Here is a 21,728-nt window from a genome sequence, read left to right on the forward strand (position 1 = left end):
TTATATATTACATAGAGCTCTGTATTGCACTGAAGCGAGCCAAGTCATGCAATGATATTTAAATGTATTCCTCCAGATGGCTGTGTTGGAGATCCAGGCCAATGGGGATTCTGTCGTGTCCAAGGAGGCCATAACCAATGCGGGCCAATCCTTAGAAGACCCCCTTATGAGGGTATGTGTGCAGGCATGATGTTGTTTCGGGGTTTATGTTTAATGTGCATGATAGATGCTTTTCTAAGTAATCAGACTTATTCTTTTCATCTGGCAGATGATAAACAGGTAAAAAACACCACCACAGGCTTATATTTTAGGAGTGACATGTGTTAGATCTAGAGACTACCCTGATAACAGGCAACGTTTTCAGAACTTTGGCTAATGTTCTGGTTATGAACCAACATTCTTCCAGTAATGTTAATAAAACATTCGTTCAAAGTTATCTGGTATTTATTAATTTTCTCAAAACGTTAGCACAAAAACATTATTTATACATCGTTCACCGTTTTTTTTTTCTGAAATGTTTTACTTGGACGTTCGTCTAAAGTTTTTTAAATGTTACTACTCGTTTTAGAACGGTGAAAAAGCGTTCAAAAGTAACTTTTCCATAATGTTTGGAAAATCATAAAATGGAACGTTCGCATAACCAAAAAAAAAAAAAAAGAAAAGAGAGAGAGAGAGAGAGAGAGAAAACATTCCAAAATAATGTTTTGGCATTTTCATAACTTAACAGGAACGTTAGCAAAACATTCTTGCAACATATTTTTGTTAGCCGGGTAGAATATCATAGACACTCTTTGACTTGGGCCAGTAAGCAACCTCCTAGCAACCACCCAAGGCACCCTAGCAACTACATAGCAATGCCCTGGCAACCTACAACACTAGCAACCACCCGAGGCACCCTAGCAACTGCATAGCAACGCCCTGGCAACACACAACACTAGCAACCACCCAAGGCACCCTAGCAACTGCATAGCAACGCCCTGGCAACCCACAACACTAGCAACCACCCGAGGCACCCTAGCAACTGCATAGCAACGCCCTGGCAACATACAACACTAGCAACCACCCAAGGCACCCTAGCAACTGCATAGCAACGCCCTGGCAACCCACAACACTAGCAACCACCCGAGGCACCCTAGCAACTGCATAGCAACGCCCTGGCAACCCACAACACTAGCAACCACCTGAGGCACCCTAGCAACTGCATAGCAATGCCCTGGCAACACACAACACTAGCAACCACCCAAGGCACACTAGCAACCACCCAAGGCACCCTAGCAACTGCATAGCAACGCCCTGGCAACCCATAACACTAGCAACCACCCAAGGCACCCTAGCAACTGCATAGCAACGCCCTGGCAACCCACAACACTAGCAACCACCCAAGGCACCCTAACAATTGCATAGCAACGCCCTGGCAACCCACAACACCAGCAACCACCCAAGGCACCCTAGCAACTGCATAGCAATGCCCTGACAGCCCATAACACTAGCAACCACCCAAGGCACCCTAACAATTGCATAGCAACACACAACACTAGCAACCACTCGAGGCACCCTAGCAACTGCACAGCAACGCCCTGGCAACCCACAACACTAGCAACCACCCAAGGCACCCTAGCAACTGCATAGCAACGCCCTGGCAACCCACAACACTAGCAACCACCTGAGGCACCCTAGCAACTGCATAGCAATGCCCTGGCAACACACAACACTAGCAACCACCCAAGGCACACTAGCAACCACCCAAGGCACCCTAGAAACTGCATAGCAACGCCCTGGCAACCCATAACACTAGCAACCACCCAAGGCACCCTAGCAACTGCATAGCAACGCCCTGGCAACCCACAACACTAGCAACCACCCAAGGCACCCTAGCAACTGCATAGCAACGCCCTGGCAACCCACAACACTAGCAACCACCCAAGGCACCCTAACAATTCCATAGCAACGCCCTGGCAACCCACAACACCAGCAACCACCCAAGGCACCCTAGCAACTGCATAGCAATGCCCTGGCAACCCATAACACTAGCAACCACCCAAGGCACCCTAGCAACTGCATAGCAACACCCTGGCAACACACAACACTAGCAACCACCCAAGGCACCCTAGCAACTGCACAGCAACGCCCTGGCAACCCACAACACTAGCAACAGCATTATGGTGATGTCGTTTTCACAGCAAACACCACTCAGATTTTCTTTAGAAAATGTAAAAATATAGTCTTTCATATTAAACTTTAATTTTTTTTACTGTTACTGAATCAGCAACATTATTATCATTAACCAAAACTAAAACCATAAAAAAACATTTTCATTACTTATATATATATTTCATTGCTTAAAATAAACATGAACTGAAATAAAACAAAATATAAAAAATGTTTTTCTTCATTTTTGTTTAAAGTGAGTACTAAAGTACTGTAACTAAAACTTCATTAAAAAAAGAAAAAAAAAAAACTAATAAAAATGACAAAAAACATTCCAAAAAAATTAACTAAAAGTAAAATGAAAACAGAAAATATGAAAATAAATTCCAATTCAAAATTTTAACAAAAACTATAATAGTATATCAATGATACTAAAATAACACTGTTGCTGTCATGGGCTGCGTCAGAAATCACATACTCTCTTGAGTAGGTACTTATTTTGAATAAGCAATTACTTCACGACCGCTAAAAAACTATGTTCTATATATTATGAATGTAATCCAGATGTACTACATTCGCTATGTTGTCATTATCATGTGACCTACCAGTGTCAGTTGCGTCGTTTCACTGCTGTTCACAAATCCTCTCCCGTGGCCTCATGGGATAGTAAAGTGTCATATGCACACCGGAATTAGTAGGTCATCCGGGTGCTTTTTGCTACTCTTGAGTTATGAGTACTATGAATTCAGACATACTTCTTTTATCACATACTGTACTATATAGTAGGGAAGTATGTGATTTCGGATGCAGCCATGCTCTTTTTCTTGCTTAACAGGAGTTCACCCAGTCGTGTGTGCGCCACAACCCCAGACTCCGCCCAACGGCACATGACCTGCTGTTTCACCGCGTGCTGTTTGAAGTGCACTCGCTGAAGCTGCTCGCAGCACACTGCCTCATCAATAACCAGTGTAAGTGTGCTTGAAAATAGATGGAAAATGGGAATGTATTGATTGTAATTGCACAGAATAAATGACATTGTTTTAAACCACTGCAAAAAATGCTACCTTTTCCCTATTATTTCCCTCCTTCTCTCTCTCTTGTATTTATATATGTAAGAGGTAATTAACTGACTATACATTACAGGGCAGAAAGTTTAAAATTTTTATTAGCTTGCAGGAAATCAGTTGCTCACAGTTTAATGGTCAATGCACAAAATAATATTTGTATATTGTAATTGACCAATTATCATCACAGTATTCCATAGAGACGTGTAAATAATTTAAATATTTATGTTATGAAGGATCACCTAAATTACATACATTTAAGATTCATGGGATTGCAGGTAAAATACAAAATGGATTAAATTTATTAAAATAAAACTTTCAAAATATTGCTTTCACATTTTATCTGGGTTCAAAGACATGCTTTCAGAAAACTGTGTGGAGGAGAAGACCAAATCATTCGACCCAAATGGAGTCATGGCAGAGATTATTCACAAAGATGACCGTCCCCGCGTTCAGCTCAAGTAAGTCTCACCTTACGCTACCCCTCAAATGCTTGGGCTCAGTAAGATTGTATTATTATTTTTTTATAGAAATTAATACTTTTCTTCAGTATCGATGCATTAAATTGATCAAAAAAGACAGTTAAGACATGTATAATGTTACAAAAGATTTCTGTTTAATCCTGAAAAAAATGTATCAAGGTTTTCACAAAAATAGGAAGTGTTTTAATAATGATAATAAAGAAATTTCTCTTGAGCAGCAAATCAGCATATTAGAATGATTTCTGAAGGATCATGTGACACTAAAGACTGGAGTAATGATGCTGAAAATTCAGCTTTGATCACAGGAATAAATTACATTTTAAAATATATTCAAATAGAAAAAGAGTTATTTTAATTAAATAATATTTAAATATATAAAGTAATAATATTTAAAAATATTACTGTTTTAATGTATTTTTCATCAAATAAATGCAGCCTTGGTGACAATTAGAGATGTCAAAAACATTAAAAAATCTTACCGACCTCGAATTTTTGAATGATGGTGCAAAAGCACTATTATATATGATTTGATATATGATACGATATATATGTGACACTATATGATATATGCTTGATACATTATTTTGATTGATCTCTCCTGTCCTGCAGGTATTCTCATGTTTCTCCTCTAGAGCTGGACAAGTTTCTGGAGGATGTGAAGTAAGTGTTGCCAGATAAAAGCAATAATGTTAAAAAGTAGTCTGTGGATTATAATGAGTAAATATGTATTTTACTGCTCAGGAATGGCATTTACCCGCTGATGAACTTTGCGTCCACTCGACCCCATCCTGTACCTCGCGCCCTCTCCATGTCCCAAGAACAGGTGGAGACAGTGAAGACCCCCACGCCTGAGCCACAAGAGGGAGAAACCAGGAAGGTGTGTGTTTTTATTAAAAGACACTTATAGTTGATAGTTCAGTTCAGTCAGTTTTTTCTTATTTAATCTTGAGTTGTCATTGTTCTAGGTGGTACAGATGCATTGTAACCTGGAGTCTAATGAAGACACTACTAAAACTCATGTGAGTTTGTCACAGTTTAGTGTACACATATATAGGACACAATATTTATCTAAAGCAGAAAGATTCACCCAAGAGCAATTTCAAGTTAACCCTCGTAATGCATTAAAAAACTGTACACACCTAGTCTGTTTGGACCCTGTGGAACGTAAGCTTATAAAACAGTCATAACTTCATTTATTTTTATCAATATTTATGAGAATTTTTTTTTTAATATATCATTATATGAAATTTATAAGAACATATGACATGAGAATTACCAGTATGAACTATTGACTTCAGTGGATGTAATTAAATTAATTTGAAATGTATAACTCATGACTGCTCAAAACGGACAAAATTTATGAAAACTACACATTTTTTAGTATTACTCTGAAATGTTTTCAAACTAAATAAATTCATTGCATAACCTTTTATTTAAAAAAAAAAAAAAGTTGATAAACAGCCTGAATCTGCTTTTCATGATGCAGTGGTTCAACAGTAGGTGGCAGCAAAGTGAAATAATCTTTTTCAAACCCTCTTTCCTTTTTTCAAATTTAGACTATTTGGTCTATGAACATTTGATCTACAAACAGAAATTAATTTTATCTGTCATTTTATTTTAATTTCAGTATTATTTTGAACAAAAAAGTTACATAGTGTACCTTTTAAAATGGTTATATCTCTTAATTTTTATTAATCTGAAAAAACAAACAAAAACAAATCAGTGATGTGTATTTTGACAGTCTTAATACATTACCAAAGATTTATTTTTATACTAAAAACTATAGGTTAACATTTTTTATGTACCTCTTCTGTGTCAAAATGGACCTGAATGCATTAGGAGGGTTAAATGTCTTGATCAGTGACAATGGTGAATGGGACTGTGATTTTCGGTTTAGTATCTTGTGTCTCTGGTGATTCATCTGCTTTTGTTTTGATAGTTATAAATGATAATGCAAACTAGGATACTAGCAAACTAAAGGATACTTATGGCAACATGTGTTGTGTCTGTGGCAAATGAAACTGATATCTGCTGTTTTCACAGCTCACTCTTTTCTTGAAGATGGATGATAAACTCCATCGGCAGCTCAGCTGTGATATTATGCCAAGTAAGTGAAACCTTAAAGACATAGTTCACCCAAAAATGAAACTTCTGTCATTAATTACTCATGTCGTTTCAAACCCGTAAGACCTTCATTCATCTTTGGAACACAAATGAAGATCTTTTTGATGAAATCCCAGAGTTTTTTTTTATCTCCCATTGAAAGCAACATAATTACTAGGGCTGGGTAAAAAATATTGATTTCTCAATTTTAATCGATTCTCATGTTTACGAACCGATATCGATTCTTAAATCCCAAGAATCGATTAGTCTAGTCTGTTTTCAGTTGATGAATGAACAGAACATGTAGCGCGCCTCCCATCCAATAAATCGCAATAATCTTTGTGCTTTGTTACTTTTGATATGAAGCAAAGTCTCAGATTTCAAATGTTGTCCATCTTAGTATGAGTTTCAAAAAATAAATACCGTTTTGGCGCTGTTTAATGTGTCGTGACACTCTCCTTCGCTTTAATACCAGTTACAGCGCGAAATAAACATGAATAAACATCTGAAGGTATGTTAAAATACACAGTACAACTTACCGAAATCCGTATCATGTCTCGTGTAATCGCTTACTCAGTGTTTCAAACACGGAAAGACGTCAATAAAACAGCTTGTAAACAATGTCACGTAACGTCACATTTACCTCAGAAAAACATATTCAGTGACCATAAACTCATTAGTCAGCTAGAAAAATGAACTCTAGAGAGGAGCATTCTGATAAATATATGCACATTACATATTCATTATAATTTTTAATGTTCTTCAATATTTAATGGATGTTTGAATAAATCAGTTAAGACAGCCACGATTTAAATGTTTATATTTCAAAAAAACAAATGGGAGTAAAAATATGATTATGTTCTAAACTTTATTTATTATAAAAAACATTGAGTGTAATTTAAGTGTTTGTATATAAATAAGTTAATTTTAACCTTCAGTATTGTAGTAAAGTAGTACCAGCTGACTCCCATGTGTAGCATGTACAGCATTAGTTGAGAGATTTTTTTCCTCTAGAAAATTTGTCATGTACTGTATCTGATATACTACATCCAAAATAATGGATGGAACTCAAATCGAAATCGGAATTGAATCGAATTGCAGGCATGTGAATAGAAATGGAATCGTGAAAATTGTGTCAATACCCAGCCATAATAATTACCACATTCAAGATCAAGAAAAGTAGTAAAGACATTGTTAAAATCCATAGACAGCTACACAATTACCATTTTGATGCTTCAAAAAGTTCATAAGGAGATCGTAAAATGAAATCCATATGAATTAAACGGTTTAGTCCAAATTATCTGAAGAGACTCAATCACTTTATATGATGAACAGATTGAATTTAGGCTTTTATTCACATATAAACATTGATTAGAACATAAACAGAAGCTCAATTGAACCTGTTTGACGCACGAGAACAAACCTTTTACAGAAGCTCAAACGTGCTGTGTAACACACGAGAATGAACCTCATTAGTTCTCACACGTCATGCAAAGATGATTGAGCACAACTAATGTGTGAGTTGATGAATGTTTATATGTGAATAAAAGCCTAAATTCAATCTGTTTATCATATAATGCGATCGAGTCTATTCAGAAAATTTGGACTAAACCGCTCAATTAGTTTTACGATGTCTTTATGAACGTTTTGAAGCGTCAAAGCGATACACACATTTTTTTTTTTTCAAACTAAGTAGGCCTCGGTGTATTTTGACTGATAGAACTGGGTTTGAAACGGTGTTGTTATTGTTAACTAAAACTTTTTTATAAAGCTGAAATAAAGTAAAAATATAAACATTAGATGAAAAACTTGTGGTCATTTCAGGTGACAGTTCCAGGGATTTGGTCAATGAACTTATCCATCATTCCTTCATCAATGAGGTAAGACTAAAAACCACATATATCTGCAAGTTTCCTCAATATGTTCATCATCTCAAAGCATATCAGTATGTATTTCTTGCATGTTACATAAAATAAAAACTTGCAGAAGCTACAGCTAAACGTTCACTTCTTGTATAACTTCTTGTCCTAAGCCCACATTTTGCCATCAATTTCCACAGGAGGATGGTGACAGGATAGTGGCGTTCTTGGAGGACGCTTTGAACCGACACCGTGGGTCCGCTAGTGCCATAACAACGATATGAATGACAATGCTCTGTTGCCATGGTGACAGACATTTACATGCCAGTGGAACCTGAGAGGGAGGCCCGCCAATAGATTGGAGAAGGACAGCGAATGATCCAGTTTGTCAGTTAGTATGGATAGTTGAAATTGAGACTGTGGTCGATGGCAGAGCATGGCATATTGGTTTCTATGATAAGATGTGATTGACCAGGTTAGGGGGGCACCAGAAATGCCCATCTAAGATGATTGTGCTTACCTCCCTGAGTCTCCGTCCAGCACTTCCAGGTGTCACTGTAGGAACCGTCCTTCCCACAATCCCATGGGTGGCTTAAGGGCAATTCTGCCTCTCTTGAAGAGAACGGCGTGTGGTGTAGGAGGTGTCTGCTGTGGAGAGCTCAATAGATGATTATAAAAAAAAATCCCTTTAGAAAAAAAAAATTATTAATGTTCAAAATTGCCAATCTAATTCATTTTGCAGCTTAAACATGATTCTACGGAAAAACATACTCTACGCAGGTACGCTAGTGCGGATGCCAACACATTGGAAGTGCACAGTGTGGTTCAACATGATGTCATGAAAAAGCGGTGGTGATTTCGTACAATGTGATAAGTACTGAAACGTACAATTTTTAGAAGAAGTAAGCCAGATTGTCCACCCCTAACCTAACCGTTATTGGGGTATAAACGGATGGCATGTGTAGCCTGTTTTGGTTTCATTTTCTCTGTGTTCTGTTCCTGTTTTTGATGCTTGATTTCCTTGATATTTTTACTGCTTGTTCATTAGCTAATTATCCCACACCTGTTTCTGTTCTTCCAGTTAGCATTCTCCTTAGTTCTTGTTCAGTAATGTTTGTATCTTAGTGGTTGTTTAAAAGTGAATCTTTTTATATGACTTTCTTCTTTCAGTCAAACACAATCGGAGTTGTATTAAAAAAATATCCTGGCTCTTCCAAGCTTTATAATGTGAGTGAATAGTAGCTGAGATTTTGAAGCCCCAAAAAAGTGCATACATCCATCGTAAAAGTAATCCATACGGTTCCAGGAGGTTAATAAAGGCCTTCTGAAGCGAAGCAATGTATTTTTGTGAGAAAAATATCCATATTTATAACTATAACTATCCCTCTTGTAGCTTCTCTACAACCTGCCATTACAATGGATGGTACAAATAAGCTCAAACATATTCATACGAATTAACCACCAATTCGTCAAAACGTAAAATAGTTACGAATTGCCATAAGAGTGTTGGTCCCGTTGTACATACTTATCGTGCGTTCTTGCATTACTGTGGTATTATTAACAAACCTTACATTAGTACTCGAGGGTGTGAGAGTTAGGGGCCGTTCACATATCGCGTCTAAAAACGCGTGGAAAGCGCAGCCGCGCCGCTTTCTCCTTCTTTCCAAAGCGCTTGCGCTCCCGTGGCGTCTGTCGTTGCTATGCAAACATGAATCGCGCTCTCCATGAGGACGAGGAAGTTTCAGCAAAGGATAAATTGATTTCTAGCCCTTGCATTAGCTTTACTACTAGATATATTTATGGAGATGAGATATAAAAACCACGCTGTACAGCTATGATCAGCTGTTCGGCTGAACTTTCGATGTTTTGTCATGGAAAGGCCGAAGCTGATCGGTTGGTTCTTGTCACATGACCTGCGGTGCGCTTGCAGCATTCTGAAAAGTTGAGAATTTTTCATCTCGATGCGCCTGGAAAACGCACCGCATGCGCGTCGCTTCCATTATGAGCGCGTTTCTTTTGAAATAATGAATTTGAGCACGTAACAGACGCGATATGTGAACGGCCCCTTACGCTATCTATGCCATTAAACCATGATTTGTTGTTATTCAGGAAGCTAGCTATAAAAATCAAACGTTTAACTAACTTGCTTAACAATATTCTCTTCAAACTGATATTCTGCCTTCACGTACTATCGGAAATGTGATAATTCCCACTTCTGAACTCATGATTACGAGCTCATCGAAATGGGAGGACGTTCATGTGCAATTTTTACCTAGGAAACTCGTATTTACGATAATTTCGGAGATCACGTGAAGGCAGCATTAGTCTGCCATAAACGCCTGCTACACATAGTGACAACGCTATAAGAATGCAATGTTTGTTTGTGTTGCACTATGAATTACGTTTGAACATGTTTTTAAGCATAGCTGGAAGCATTTACATTGACTTACTTGCATAGATGATGTTACTGTCCTCCTGAGAAAATAATAAACAGCATTAATATGGCATCATTGTTCTGAAGGGTCAGCTAGGGTGTATTTTCTGTGGAGTTACCTGTAATTTTTTTAGTTTTGTCAGTTTTCTCAAAATGCTATGTATCCAAATGTACTGCTTTAACTCATGTGGTTAATGCCAATCAAATGAATATGATTGTTTATTCTCTCTGCAGTCTACACATTGCCCTGTCAGCTATCACGAGAATGTCTTAATATGCAGTTGGACTGTTTTGCAAGGAGCATATACAGGAATGTATTGCCTTATATATAGACCTTGTTGTTGTCTAATAACAATTGAAAATAATTAAAAAAACACACATTTTATACAGAATCACACATGTAAGAAACCTGATGGATCCTGGTTAGTCAACCAGCTAACCAACTGTCAGACTACATGGTTTTGGTGATGACTTTTGTGGAATGCATCAAGATGTACATTTCTGTGGGAAAAACTATGAGAAGTTCTTTGTCATGAGCATTTACTTAACTGAATAAAGACTATGAAATTAATGACTGATTGATTGATTTTCTCAATGGTCTTGACCTGTGATGTGAACCTTTATAACTACAAATGTAGCCTGCTTTATGTTCTCATAAAAATATGCCTAATAATTAAGGGGCCGTTCACACAGAACGCGTTTTTCTGTTCCAATGCGCTACTTTCCCATTGTTTTTCTATGTAAACGCGCTTGATGGACGTGCATGACCGTTACGCTCGCGTCTCGCGTCTTTTGCAGCGCCTCGCACATGAGCGCCGCGTTTTTAAGACGCCGTGTCAAGTTAAAAGAATTTCAACTTTTGCACGCAGCGCCGCTCATCAATGTCAGTTCCAAAACAGTGGACCAATCAGAAGAACTCGGAGGCGGGGCAAGCGTTGCGAGCTTCTGTTTACAGTAGCAAGTTGGCATGACAACTGTTTTATTTGACGGAAACATGGCGGAGGAGGCGCTCATTATTATCTTATTTTCTTTTTTTCCATGTCAAAACTCGTTTCTATCAATTCTGCTGTTTGCCTATTTCTATTATTTCCGTTATTGTCGTTATTGCATCACGCCTCAAAAGCGCGTCTCGCGTTTTTAGACGCAAAGACGCGTTCTGTGTGAACGGCCCCTAATACTCTGCTTCTCTGCAAATATTTAATTAACATAATATTAATTTCTTGCTAGAATTTACATCAGAAGTGGAAAAAGGTCAAAAATGTACGCTACATTTACACAAACTGACCAGAAACCGTAACTTTCCGACGCCATCTTTCTTTTTCTAGATCAACTGTCACAGAATGGAAAGCAGAGGATTGTGGGATATCAAATGCAGCGAAGGATACATCTATCCCGCCTTCAAAAATCGATCAGATGAAGGTATTTCAGGAGACAGGAAGTGAAGCTAACATTGGATTTGGACGTGCCTCGATGCCTTCCTACCTTGGAATGGCAGCATTTTAAAGTTTTCGGATGCAACCATGGTCAAGATGACTTCAAACTGAGCATCAGAATTAAGAAGAAAGGTGATTTAAGTGACTTTGAATGTGGCATGGTTGTTGATGCCAGACGTGCTGGTCTGAGTGTTTCAGAAACTGCTGATCTACTGGGCGTTTCACGCACAACCATCTCTAGGGTTTACAGAGAATGGTTTGAAGAAGAGAAAATATCCAGTGAGTGGCACTTCTGTGGGTGAAAATGCCTTGTTGATGACAGAGGTCAGAGGAGAATGACCAGACTGGTTTGAGCTGATAGAAAGGCAACAGCAACTCAAATAAACACCAAGGTCTGCAGAAGAGCATCTCTGAACACACAACACGTCCTTAGAGCAGATGAGCTACAGCAGCACCGTCCACTCCTGGAAACTGAGGCTACAATTCACATGGGCTCACCAAAATTAGACAATACAAGATTGGAAAAACGTCTGATGAGTCTGATTTCAGCTGCGTCATTCAGATGGTAGGGTCAGGATTTGGTGTAAACAACCTGAAAGCATAGATCCTTCTTGCCTCTTATCAACAGTTCAGTCTGCTGGTGGTGTAATGGTGTGAGGGATGTTTTCTTGGCACACTTTGTGCCCCTTAGTATCAATCGAGCATCGTTTAAACACCACGGTCTACCTGAGTATTGTTGCTGACCATCCATCCCTTAATGAGCACAGTGTACACATCTTCTGATGGATACTTCCAGCAGGATAATGCAGCATGTCACAAAGCTCAAATCATCTCAAACTGGTTTCTTGAACATGACAGTGAGTTCACTATACTCAAATTGCCTCCACCCTTTTTTTTTTTTTTTTTTGAGTCAGTGACTTTTTCAGCACTATTCTTTTTTCTTGGTACTGTTAGATAAAAAGTTTTCAAAAGTTTGTTTTTTTGTCTTTTTATCTCCTAATCTAATCCACTGAAATGTGATTTCTCTAAACCTTCTGCTTCCCCACTGTGTGTTATTGTCCGGTTTCACTTCCTGTCTCGCAGCACCTGCAGTTGATCCCCGCAGTTTCTTGAAGAAGGTTTTTGTACGGCTCTTTATCACTGTGTGTATCTATAACCACCTAAGTCACCGAAGCAATAATAATCTCCTGTATCTTCAGCTTGGACTCCACTGATGGTCAGCTGGAAATTTTTACCGGATCCCCTTCCACTAAATCGAGATGGGGTAGAGGAATATCGGACATCTCCTCCATAGATGAGGGGTTTAGGAGCTTCTCCCGATTTCTTGAGGTACCAGCTGAGACAATATTTACTATTACACCATTTACCAACATCAAGACTGGTTTGACACATGATTGTAAATGACTGTCCTGGTTGAAGAGTCTTCTCTGAAGGGGTTTGAGTCGCTTGCACTTCACTGGAAACTGTTAACGATAATACAGTTATTAAGACGTTCAAAATGTACAAAATATAAAAATATAACAAGGAAAAGTGGAGTTAATCTATTAAGAGAGATGAAAGTTACCTAAAGTCGGTGACCACAGAAGGATGATGAGAAAAATGAAAAGTGCCATTTTTGTTGTTGTTTTATGAGTAAAGCAGGTAATGGTTAAGAGGTTAAAGTCACAGGATTATATACTGCTCCACTGAAATGACAATGCAAATTATGTTGTTAAATGATTTTTTTTCCCTCAGAATTGTGAGATATAAACTCACAATTGCGAGAAAAATATATTTTTATAGTTTATATCTTACAAAAATACAAAAAAAGGGTCAGAATTGCAAGAGAAAAAGTCGCAATTACATTTTTAGTTTTTTATTCAGTGGCGGAAACAAGCTTCCATAACTAGTGCAACAGTATTGACCTAAAAAAAAAAATATATATATATATAAAAATAGCTTCTTTAGTATTTCTATATAAAATTAAACAAGTAATTCAAGTTGTATCATACAAGCATTATAAATTTATCTAATTTCATGTGTAACAGTTTTCTGTTAGTATACAACGAATTTAAATGTCATAGTTTGATCATGCAGTCAAACATGGGTCACATTTAAAAAACATATTTTATAAAACATGGATTTATAAGAATATATGACAAAATGACAAATGAGAAAATATAATATGTAGTTTTATTAATTGTTGTTGCTGTTTAGTAATCTACTTTTTTACAGTGATACTAATAATTATTGTAGTATGTATGTACAATTTTAATGTAAGAATATTTTATGTAATATATAATATTTTATAAGGCAAGCAAGTCAGTATTTAGCATGACTGTTAAATAGATTTTGTTTTATTTGTTTTAAATAAGTAAAAATGGTGTTGTGCGTAATGGTGTTTATTTCTTCGGAAAGTAAGTCTATTTTTAGTATTTAAAAGATGTAAGTGTGAATGAAGAGATTAAAAAAACTATTTTCATTTATACAGTTGAGGAACAGCTCAGTCAAAAAGTATTAAAAATCATAATAGCACTCAAAACATATACTACACTGTAAAAAATTATTTTCATGATTTATCACATTTGTTTCTTTTGTCAAATCAACTTAAATAATTAATGTGGTGCAGATAACATAATATTTTGAGTTTCTGTTGATTAAACCAATCGCCTTCATTGTATTAACTCAAATTTTTAATTTTAAAGTGAACTCAAATTTAAGGCAACCAGGTAACTTACTTTTTTAAGTTAAACCAACAATTCTTTTTTTCAGTGTACCATCTCTCAATGATCTGTAATTTGAATGAGATTCACTAACGAAGATAATCTAGATCTGATCTCAGCTTCACTAGCACATTGAATAAATAAATGTCTAAAACAAACTGTAAATTGTACTATAATAGTACTGTAGTCAGCGTGTTATTGTGCAGATTCACTTCCTCCCCATCAGCACCTGCGGTGTGTATCGGCGTGAAACAGACTGAGGGAGGTTTTTGTACGACTCTTTATCACTGTGTGTACACATACTTGTTGTTAATCTTGTGTCGGGTCATACAGTAATATTGTCCTTCGTCTTCTTTCTGGACTCCACTGATAGTCAGATTGAAGTCAGTGTGAGCGCCATTGCCGCTGAATCTAGATGGGACATTTGTGTGACGTTCGCGTATGAAATAAATGAGGAGTTTGGGAGCATGTCCAGGTTTGTGCTGGTACCAGGACACACAGTTCCTCCAGAGACTACAGTCAGCAACAGGTGAGTCGGTTTTGCAGTTTATTTTGACCGTTTCATCATGTTGAGAGGTTTGGACTTGAGGAGTTTGAGTAACTGTCACTTGTCCATTTGAGCCTGTAAAAGATTAATGGTTAGAAATCTCTTCAGCATATGTCTAAATATATAAAACATTCTTTATTTGACCTACCTTGAACACCAATGATCAACATGCAGATGGAAATGATGACAAACATAGTTGTTGTCTGCTGTACTGTCATTAAGAGTACATTAAACACTAAACTGACAAGGTTATAAAGACAAGTAAAGCACTGAGACGTAGATCTGTCAATGCAAATGATCTTGTCAGTGTAAATACTTTGCTTACATTGGGTGGTGTGGATGCATTTCCATGTGGATAAAGTTCAGTGTAAAGTTTAGTGTCTCGCAAAGGTCACGTGCAAGAGAAAAAGTAAATTTCATGTGTAAAGAGGAGCTACCTTGTCTGACTATTTTGTTGGTGTTAGTCACCTACCTAATTTACTTTATTTAGTTTAGATTTAGGGTACATCTACACGACAACGATGTACTAAAAACTGATTTTTTTTTCTTTGTACAGATGACAACGTTATCAAAACTATCCCCGTTCACACGGATCCGCGAAAATGACTAAAAATGCTGTATTACGCATGCCGGACAAGTAGTTGGCGATGCCACTTTGTAAAGCAAGACTACGCGCCTGCGCATACGCATTCTTTTACAGCGCACTCGCCTCACGCATGCCTAGCCACCTTATTTTCACAGTTTACTGCACTTTGATATTCTTCTCGTTATTTCCTTATAGCGGATAATAAATCACATTCATAGAAAACACGTTAAAAAATAAGGTGGACAGACTAAACATGTAATACGTATGTGCATGACGTCACCGTTTTCACTGATTCGCGTTTTCGCGTTTCAAAAGCGTGCACTTTGAACCCGTTTTCAAAACCATTGTCGTGTAAATGAACGGCCGAAACGCATAAAAAGTTTTCCGTATTTAGTTGAAAACGGTGTCATGTAAACAGCTTAGTCGGTGCACATTAATAAATATTTGTATGTCAGATTAAAGTAATGTTAAATTTTAGTCTGTGTTTTGTAATCAGGTTGATTAAATATTTCTGAATTGTGGAAAATGAGTTGATTTAGATGCTACCACATGAAGCACATTTTTAGGTTCTGACAAAATAAATAAATAAGAACAATTAACGTGTAGGTACCTAAAAAATAAATGTTTAATTATAATGAAATGCTGACAAAGTATTTTAATACTAAAGATATTTTGAATAGATGCCACTGTTTTAATAGCCTATACTATTAATATATATGAGAAAAAAAATGTATTAACATTATTTAATTAATTGATCACAATTATTTATGTTATTGAGTTACAATATTAAGTTACAGATGAGCATCTGTTGAACTATTTACCATATATTTAACTTAATGTTAAACTACTAAATATAATTCTGCAATTTAGGGTACATTTCTTGTCCACTGATGATAATTATTTGTATTTTTTAAAACAATAAAATATATATATATATATATATATATATATTAAATTCTTCAGAAATATCATATTTTACTCCTTTAAGGGAAAGCATATTATAATCTGACAAAAATATTTTGTGCTCTCATGTTGTTCCTTTAAATTACAGATTTTGCAGTGTCTGTTTTTGAATTACAAAAAAAAAAGAAGAATAAAATAAAATGATACAAATCAAAATGATCTATATTCCATGTATTTATAAGGTCTACTTTAGAAAAATATTTTTTTACTTAAACTTAAGAAAATATTTTATATAGCTCATGTCCACAAAAGCTCTGAACAAACAACCCCCTGCAACTAAAAAATGTTACTTATGAACTATTTTTTACGTTTTAAGTTATTTATTATTATTAATACAATATATAATAATTAATATTAATAATAATATATTTTAGTATTTAATAATTGTATTAAATATTTTATTATCATTTAATAATTTATTATTATATATATTTTTACATTTTAATTATGCTCCTTCTCATATCCTTCAGGTTATTAATATTTATTATATTTTATATCCACACAGGTTGGAGGTTTGCATAACAATTTTTTCAAAAAAGTTCTGATTGGCTGTCAATATTTTTATCCTTCATCAGCTGGAAAAAAAATCATTCTGAAAGTGATTCCAACAATATTTTTCCTTTGTGCCTTTATCGTATAGTTGTGGTGTGGACTCTTATATTTTAGAACTATATCTTTATCGTTATACTTATTATCCATAGTGTGAATGGGCGTTTACACATGATGGGCTCACATGAAGCCAGGCAATCCTGATGCTTCCCAGTAGGTCCTGCTCTCTCCTGGGAATGAAGCCATATCTGAGTCCCCTATGACAGGTAGGAGTCGCATGCCTCATTTATTTATGAATCTAAAATCGAGCTCCCTTTGGGGCAGTGAACATCTGGCACCGGTGTTGTTCTATTCTGGGAGTAACAGAATCACTCCACCCTGCTCATGCAAATATGACTTTCACTTCTCATTTTTACACTAACAGGTTCATTGGTTAAAATGCTTTGGACTGAAACAGTTATGATAGTTATATGTTTTTATTCATTTTTTACTTTAAGGCTGTATTTATTTGTTGAAAAACACAGTAAAACAGTAATATTGTGAAATTTTATTACAATTTAACTGTTTTTTCTATTTGAATGTTTTAAAATATAATTTATTCCTGTGATGCAAAACTGAATTTTCAGCATCATTGCTCCAGTCTTCAGTGTCACATGATTTTTCCTCTTTCGAGGAAAAAAAAAAAAGAAAAAGAAAAGGAAAGCAAGTAATACTTTAAACAAAAATATTTATTTTAACATTAATACTTAAACAAGGATGCATAAAATTGATCAAAAGTGACAGTAAAGACATTTGTAATGTTACAAAAGATTTCTATTTAATAAATGCTGTTCTTTTGAACTTTCTATTAATCAGAGAATCCTGGAAAAAATGTATCACCGTTTTCACAAAAATATTAAGGAGCAAAAATTGTTTTCAACATTGATAATAATAAGAACTATTATCAATAACTGAGCACCAATAATAGTTAATAATTGAGCAGCAAATCAGCATATTAGAATGATTATTAAGGATCATGTGACACTGAAGACTGGAGTAATGATTCTGAAAATTCAGCTTTGAATCACAGAAATAAATTACATTTTAAAATATATTCAAATAGGAAATAGTTATTTAAAAATGTAATAATATTTCACAATATTTCTGTATTTTTGATCAAATAAATGCAGCCTTGGTGAGCAGAAGAGACTTCTTTTATAAACATTAAAAATCTTATTTCAAACTTTTGACTGCCATTGTATAATTTATTATTATTATTTTTTTTTTGTCAATTGTTTGTGTTTAAAAATGCCAGGTTCATTGTGACAACATGCCCCAGTAGCAATCAATGACATGTAATGGTGTTGTGAATTAAGACTCACAAAACACGTTCACATCATTTTTGCTGGGATTCACCAGTGTTAGGTAAGTTACTCTAAAAAATTAATTACAAGCTACTCATTACTTCTTCAACAGTGTAATTACATTACTGTACTAATTACTCTCTCTCTCAAAAGTATTGCATTACATATTACTATTACTTTCTGAATCCTATATCAACCTCGACCAGTGGAACAATACAAGGATAGACATGAAACCGCTCCTTGTCACAGTTCCCGTCTGTCCCAGGACTCCATCTCCCATCATCCTCCCTGTTCCACACCTGCACTCACTTCCTCGTCAACTCCCCATCATCACGGATTACCTGCACCTGCTCTTGATCATCTGCACTCCCTTTATATGGACTCACTTCCCAGCACTCCTTTGTTTGCTTTATGTTTGGTTGTTCTGTTCCCTTGCTAAATAAACCCATCATTGCTGAAGTCCGATTCTGCATCCTCTCTGCTTGCAACCGAACTGTAACACTCCTTTAATCCACTATTGTTTTAAATAGAATTGTTCTATATACAGTATTTAATGCAATTACACCAGAAGTAACTGTAATTAAATTACAGAAGAATTAAGAGTAATCCATTACTTCACTTTTTCAAGGGAACAGTAATTAAATTACTGTAATGTAATGCATTACACCCAACACTGGATTCACCCATGAAGGATCCAACTCATGTACTGCCACTAGAGGGCTGTAGAATACAGAATTCCACAGCTTCCGTCTCCATGGCAACCACACCCTTGACATCATTCTGTGATGGAAACATTTGTGTGTGTTTTTACTGATGTTCTTATTTGTGGTCTTAATGGATGTATTTGTCTTTGGGATTTTAGTCTTTTCTGTCTTCTGTTTGCTTGATTTTCTTTGTCACTTAATTAGTATGCAATCAGACAGACACAAAACTGCTCCAAAACGTTTCTCCGCTTTCACCCACTTTTCTTCTTAAAGGATTAGTCCACTTTTAAATTAAAATTTCCTGATAATTTACTCACTCCCAAGTCATCTAAGATGTCCATGTCCTTCTTTCTTCAGTCGAAAAGTAATGAAGGTTTTTGAGGAAAACATTCCAGGACTTTTCTCCATATAGTGGACTTCAATGGTCTCCAAACGGTTGAAGGTCAAAATTACAGTTTCAGTGCAGCTTCAAAGGGCTTTAAACGATACTAGACGAGGAATAAGGGTCTTATCTAGCGAAACGATCGGTCATTTTCTAAAAAAAAAAATTAAATGTTTGCGCTTTATATAAACAAATGATCGCCTTCGAGTGGTTCCGCCAAAAGCGCACCGTATTCTTCAAAAAGCTTACGCTAAATGTCCTACACCTTCCCTATTCAACTTACGGAAAAAACGGAACTGGCGCCGCGTTAGTTCCGTAAGTTGAATAGGGAAGGTGGAGGACATACATCGTAGCTTTTTGAAGAATACGGTAGTGCGGTTTTGGCGGAACCACTTGAAGGCGATCATTTGTTTATATAAAGCGCATACATTTAAAAATTTTTAGAAAATGACCGATCGTTTCGCTAGATAAGACCTTTATTCCTCGTCTGGTATCGTTTAAAGCCCCTTGAAGCTGCACTGAAACTATAAACCGTTTGGAGACCATTAAAGTCCATTATAAGGAGAATAATCCTGGAATGTTTTCCTCAAAAACCTTCATTTCTTTTCGACTGAAGAAAGAAATACATAAATATCTTGGATGACATGGGGGTGAGTAAATTATCATGAAATTTTAATTGGAAAGCGAACTAATCCTTTAACTCTAGTAAAGAATCCTTCCATCAAGCAATATTGAAAGTAAAATGGCAAAGCAAAATATTTTAATATATTTCATAGTGTAAAAAAAAAAATCAGGCTGACTACACTCGTTTTTGCATGTTTCTCCAAGTTCTAGTTTTTCTTTTTTTTTACCTCCTACAAGTTCAGTTGTTTTCTAACTTCTCTTATTGCCTGTATTACCACTAGGTGGCCTCAGTAAACTTCCAAGAGTGATGTAAAATGTCTTAAAACTATCAATATCATTATCGATATATACAATACAAAATAATAAGAATAGGTACATAATTGAATAAGTACATTATAAGATTTTTGTATAAGAAATGTTATATACACAACACAACTTTCAACATTGACATATTAGAATGATTTCTGGACACACACACACACATATATATATATATATGTCTGTATATGTGCGTATATGTGTGTGTGTTTAAACATATATTCACACACATTTTCCCTGTATATTATACTCTTCGTTTTGTTTCCTGTATTTTAAAACATTATAGGCTAACTGAGAAGAGTGAGCAGAACGTTATGAAGAATATCTACTGTAAGAAATTCTGCATCTGGAGAGCTGCTGCATCACAGCTTTATTGGGTATCTATTTTGTTTTCTTTCCTTGAAATATTAATAGATAATTATTTGATTGTATTGAGCCTTAGATTCTCTTAATAAAGCACTTCAAAACAAGCACCTTTTGTTATAATTTCAGCAGAAGTACAAGAGGAAAATCAGAGTCTGTACAGGCGGCCTTCGAAAATCGACTTTGACAAAGAGAGACCTTGGAGTTATAAAGGTTGAGAGCCACTGATCTAGAGCAATCTAAACTGCCACAGCTTCAGGCTACATTGGCCAGCATGTAATAATTTAATTTTCCAAGCAAAACAGCCTTTGGGCTGAACGTCATTTCAATATTCATTGTACAGGTACAACAAGATCAGTTAAAGTTACTGGATGTTCTCTTCCAGTTACAAACAAATCTCCTTTCAGGCAACAGTGATGAACTGTGATAGCGACAATTGCTTTTCCTTCCTTTCCTATTTAACATTTTTTCATACATGTCATTTCAAAAATTACATTGTCATGCATAATTTGATGTTTAATTCAGAGCTGCTTGTCTGGAGCTTTAGGCTACTTCAGCTGGAATGGTGTCTTTTGTTTATTTCTTCTATTTCTTCAAATGGCACATACTAAAATAGCTGGTAGACAATAATATTATTCTTGGAAATAAAAAGAAAATGAAATTTCACCTGTTTATTATGTTCTCAAACTCATTTAAGAAGCTTCCTGGAGACAAAACAACAGAACTGTGTAGATTTGAAAGCCTTAAATGTTCCCAGAGTGCAAAATCAATGAACACATCTAAAAGCATTTACCTTAGACCTTATGCATAATGTCTGAAACAAACATTCAAATAATGTGCACCATTCTGCATTAATGTCAGCTTTAGCTGTGGCCAAATCTGCCGTCGCAATGTCTCAACCCGCGTGAAGGCAAATTCACAGGCTCCTTGAAATGGTTTTAAAATGCCAGCGCAGGCATTAAGGCACTTCAATTCGTACAGAAGAGCTGCTTTACTGTCATCAGAATCCTGAGAGAGCAGTTTGAGAGGTGGAGATAAGGCAGGATACTGTACACAGGCCACATAAAACCTCGCTCCTCACCTCTCCTTTATGGCAAGTGTAAATCCTGATTGCCTGCAGCACA

The 21,728-nt window shown here is 36.0% G+C and overlaps 1 protein-coding gene and 2 long non-coding RNA genes across 3 annotated transcripts in view; 2 read left to right on the plus strand and 1 right to left on the minus strand.

Annotated features, from left to right (window-relative positions):
• Window positions 1–18,672, plus strand: part of nrbp2b (nuclear receptor binding protein 2b) — a 34,071-nt gene extending 15,399 nt beyond the window's left edge. Inside the window, 14 exon segments of the mRNA XM_051881780.1 lie at window positions 77–172; window positions 2,984–3,116; window positions 3,568–3,673; window positions 4,304–4,354; window positions 4,436–4,571; window positions 4,660–4,713; window positions 5,738–5,801; window positions 7,622–7,677; window positions 7,857–12,380; window positions 12,607–12,852; window positions 14,599–14,754; window positions 17,023–17,136; window positions 18,165–18,274; window positions 18,420–18,672. Coding sequence (XP_051737740.1) covers window positions 77–172; window positions 2,984–3,116; window positions 3,568–3,673; window positions 4,304–4,354; window positions 4,436–4,571; window positions 4,660–4,713; window positions 5,738–5,801; window positions 7,622–7,677; window positions 7,857–7,940 — 780 coding nt within the window. The 3' untranslated portion in view covers window positions 7,941–12,380; window positions 12,607–12,852; window positions 14,599–14,754; ... (1 more) ...; window positions 18,165–18,274; window positions 18,420–18,672.
• Window positions 14,599–17,016, minus strand: LOC127505871 (uncharacterized). The gene is made up of 2 exons (XR_007927830.1): window positions 14,921–17,016; window positions 14,599–14,847 (listed from the first exon to the last, which is right to left on the minus strand). It is a non-coding gene; the product is annotated as an uncharacterized LOC127505871 (long non-coding RNA).
• Window positions 18,673–19,849: 1,177 nt separating the features above from the next.
• Window positions 19,850–21,270, plus strand: LOC127505872 (uncharacterized). Its single transcript, XR_007927831.1, has 2 exons — window positions 19,850–20,618; window positions 20,734–21,270. It is a non-coding gene; the product is annotated as an uncharacterized LOC127505872 (long non-coding RNA).
• Window positions 21,271–21,728: the final 458 nt, after the last annotated feature.

This window comes from Ctenopharyngodon idella, chromosome 23 (genome assembly GCF_019924925.1).
Source record: "Ctenopharyngodon idella isolate HZGC_01 chromosome 23, HZGC01, whole genome shotgun sequence".
In the NCBI taxonomy this organism is placed as follows: domain Eukaryota; kingdom Metazoa; phylum Chordata; class Actinopteri; order Cypriniformes; family Xenocyprididae; genus Ctenopharyngodon; species Ctenopharyngodon idella.